At 46.5% G+C, this 2,553-nt stretch overlaps 1 protein-coding gene across 1 annotated transcript; it reads right to left on the reverse strand.

The window, feature by feature from the left end:
* Positions 1-1,126: 1,126 nt before the first annotated feature.
* LOC102493464 (olfactory receptor 2A5) lies at positions 1,127-2,059 on the reverse strand. The gene has a single exon (XM_006159577.1). The coding sequence runs from the start codon at positions 2,057-2,059 to the stop codon at positions 1,127-1,129; it is 933 nt and encodes a 310-aa protein (XP_006159639.1).
* Between the last annotated feature and the right edge of the window lie 494 nt (positions 2,060-2,553).

The following is a 2,553-nucleotide window of genomic DNA, read 5'->3' on the forward strand; positions in this document are numbered from 1 at the left end:
CTCTCCAGATAGGAAATAATAATATAATATTATAATATAATATTATATATCATACTCATGAATGGCACACATTTCGTCAAAAAAAGATGCCAAACTCACTGTGTTAAAAAATCCTTTTATCGCACTCTGATATCACTTAGGTTCCAACTTACAACAAAATGGAAAATTAGTCTTTCTTATCATTCTGACCACTTAGGGTAAGGAAAACTGAGTTATATCACCTGGAGGAAGCACTCGTGAGAATTTTGTTAGGACTGAGTCCTGACTGCATTTGTTCTGTGACTGGTTCTAGTGGTGGCCTTCAGTGTCATAGGAGGGTATCGGTGTGACTTTGCAATATTGTCTGACTCCTATATTATTTCCTGCAATCTCCATAATGGTGACTTGCCATCTATAACCAAGCCTTCTAATCTGAATTCTGGAAAAGGTAACTCTCCTTAAAAACTTTCTTTCCTATTTATTCTGAAAACAAATTCTCTACAAATTCTTTCAAATTAAATAACACAGAATGAAATGAAGCAAAGATCCTGATATTTCTGCCTTTCAACCCAAACCAAACCAAAACAAAACTTATAAAAAATGTACTTTTCACAGAACAGCTTCATTAGATTCATTTAGCACTGACGCCGTCATGGACTTTGAGTGGCAGGGCAAGCGTTGTCTCTGCCTCGGTCCTTCACTCTGGGTTGGGGCTGCCAACTCAGGCCAGTCCTTAGGTCATGTTGTCAGAGTGCACTGCCGTGTATATTATGGGGTTAGTAGCATACACAAATGCCAATAAAGGAGGTGGATATTACTAAACAATTTAAGGGGGAAACTCAGTAATCCGAGCCTCCAAATAACAGAAGCCAGGTCTTAGAAAGTGCCAGGAGGTGGATAGGAGCCCGTGACTCTGAGCTAGGGCTTTGCCACTGCAACTCGTCGCTCCATGGCCTGTGCTTTCTGTGCCTTTCTGCTTATGCTTCGTTGCCTGGATGGAACCCAGTGTTTAGGGACAGCTCTGATCAGTACATGTTCTTGATAGCAGAAATCTAACAGATGGACTTCAGGACATTCACATTAGCAGGCCCACAGTCTCACAGAGGGCAAGTCTTCCACCTTCAAGATTCTCTCTGACATCCCTTCCTCATCTAGATCTCTGTTTCCACAACACCCTGTTCAGGGCACCCTTGACCTCTGCATTTCTCAGGCTGTAGATCAGGGGGTTCAGCATAGGGTTGAAAAGGCTGTAAAACAGAGACAGGGTCTTCTGCTGCTCCTCAGGGTGGCGGGACTTGGGGGCCATGTACATGACAATGGCGCTGCCAAAGAACAGCCCCACCACGCAGAGGTGGGAGGAGCAGGTGGAGAAGGCCTTCCTGCGACCCTCCCCTGACTGGATCCTCAGGATGGCAGCCAGGATGCGTGAGTAGGAGACCAGCACCAGGCATAGGGGCCCCACCAAGATGAACACAGATGCTGCAAAGATGACAACCTGGTTGAGCCTGGTGTCAGCACAAACCAGCTTGAGGACAGACAGGAGTTCACAGAAGAAGTGGTTGATTTCATGAGGCCCGCAGAAGGGCAGTCGCAGGAGGAGAACTATGTGGAGCAGGGCCAGGAGGGAGCCACACGCCCAGGAAGTAACAGCCAGGACAGTGCACACTCTCCAGCTCATGATGACAGAGTACTGCAGGGGGTGGCAGATGGCCACATACCTATCATAGGACATCATTACCAGGATGAGACACTCGGTGTGAGCAAAAGCCATGTATAAAAACGTCTGCATTATGCATGGGGCAAAGGAGATCATCTTTTTCTTGTTCAGAAGGTTTGCCAGCATCTTGGGAACATTGTTGGAAGCATAGGAAATGTCAACAATGGCCAAGTGTGAGAGGAAGAAGTACATGGGGGTGTGCAGCCTGGAGTCCAGCCAGATAAGCCCCAGAATGACCCCATTCCCCAGCAGGGTCAAGGTGTAGAACAGGGAGAAGAGCCCAAAGAGAAGCACCTGAATACTTGGGCCCACGGGAAATCCCAGGAGAATGAATTCTGTGACCCATGTCTGATTTTCTGTCATGCCCTGGCAACAGTGGCTATACTGGTCACTGCCGGGCAGTGAGGTGGAGCTGAAAAGCAAATGCAGGTCTGAATTAATCTTTAAACAGGTTATGTTGTACATTGTATGTCAAACCAGTCTGATTTTTTTCAGAGTTATTATGTCACAACCTTGTGTCTACAGTAAAACAGAAAGCAAAGTCCACTCAAATAACTCATGTAAGTGAATACAGACAGGATATGATACACTATTACCATTTCTTTTTTTTTTTTCTTTTTTTGGAGAGGTTTTTGCTGTTGGGCGCGTACGCTCGCCAGACAGACAGAGAAAGACAGAGAGACAGAAAGCAAGAAATCACCCCCTGGGGGGATGGCCACGCCTCAATCCCTTCTCTTCCATTCTCCTCTTGGAATCTTGGGCACACATGCACACACACCCGGCGTGAGTTTAAGCCACCGGGTCTGGGACTCGAACCGCGGTGGACTACATGGGAGTCCAGTAACATAGCCATTACG

Source organism: Tupaia chinensis, unplaced genomic scaffold, assembly GCF_000334495.1.
Source record: "Tupaia chinensis unplaced genomic scaffold, TupChi_1.0 Scaffold000637_1, whole genome shotgun sequence".
NCBI lineage: Eukaryota > Metazoa > Chordata > Mammalia > Scandentia > Tupaiidae > Tupaia > Tupaia belangeri.

Bases quoted from the DNA above. Each gene is read 5' to 3' on its own strand.
- LOC102493464 (XM_006159577.1), bottom strand. From the start codon at position 2,059: ATGACAGAAAATCAGACATGGGTCACAGAATTCATTCTCCTGGGATTT.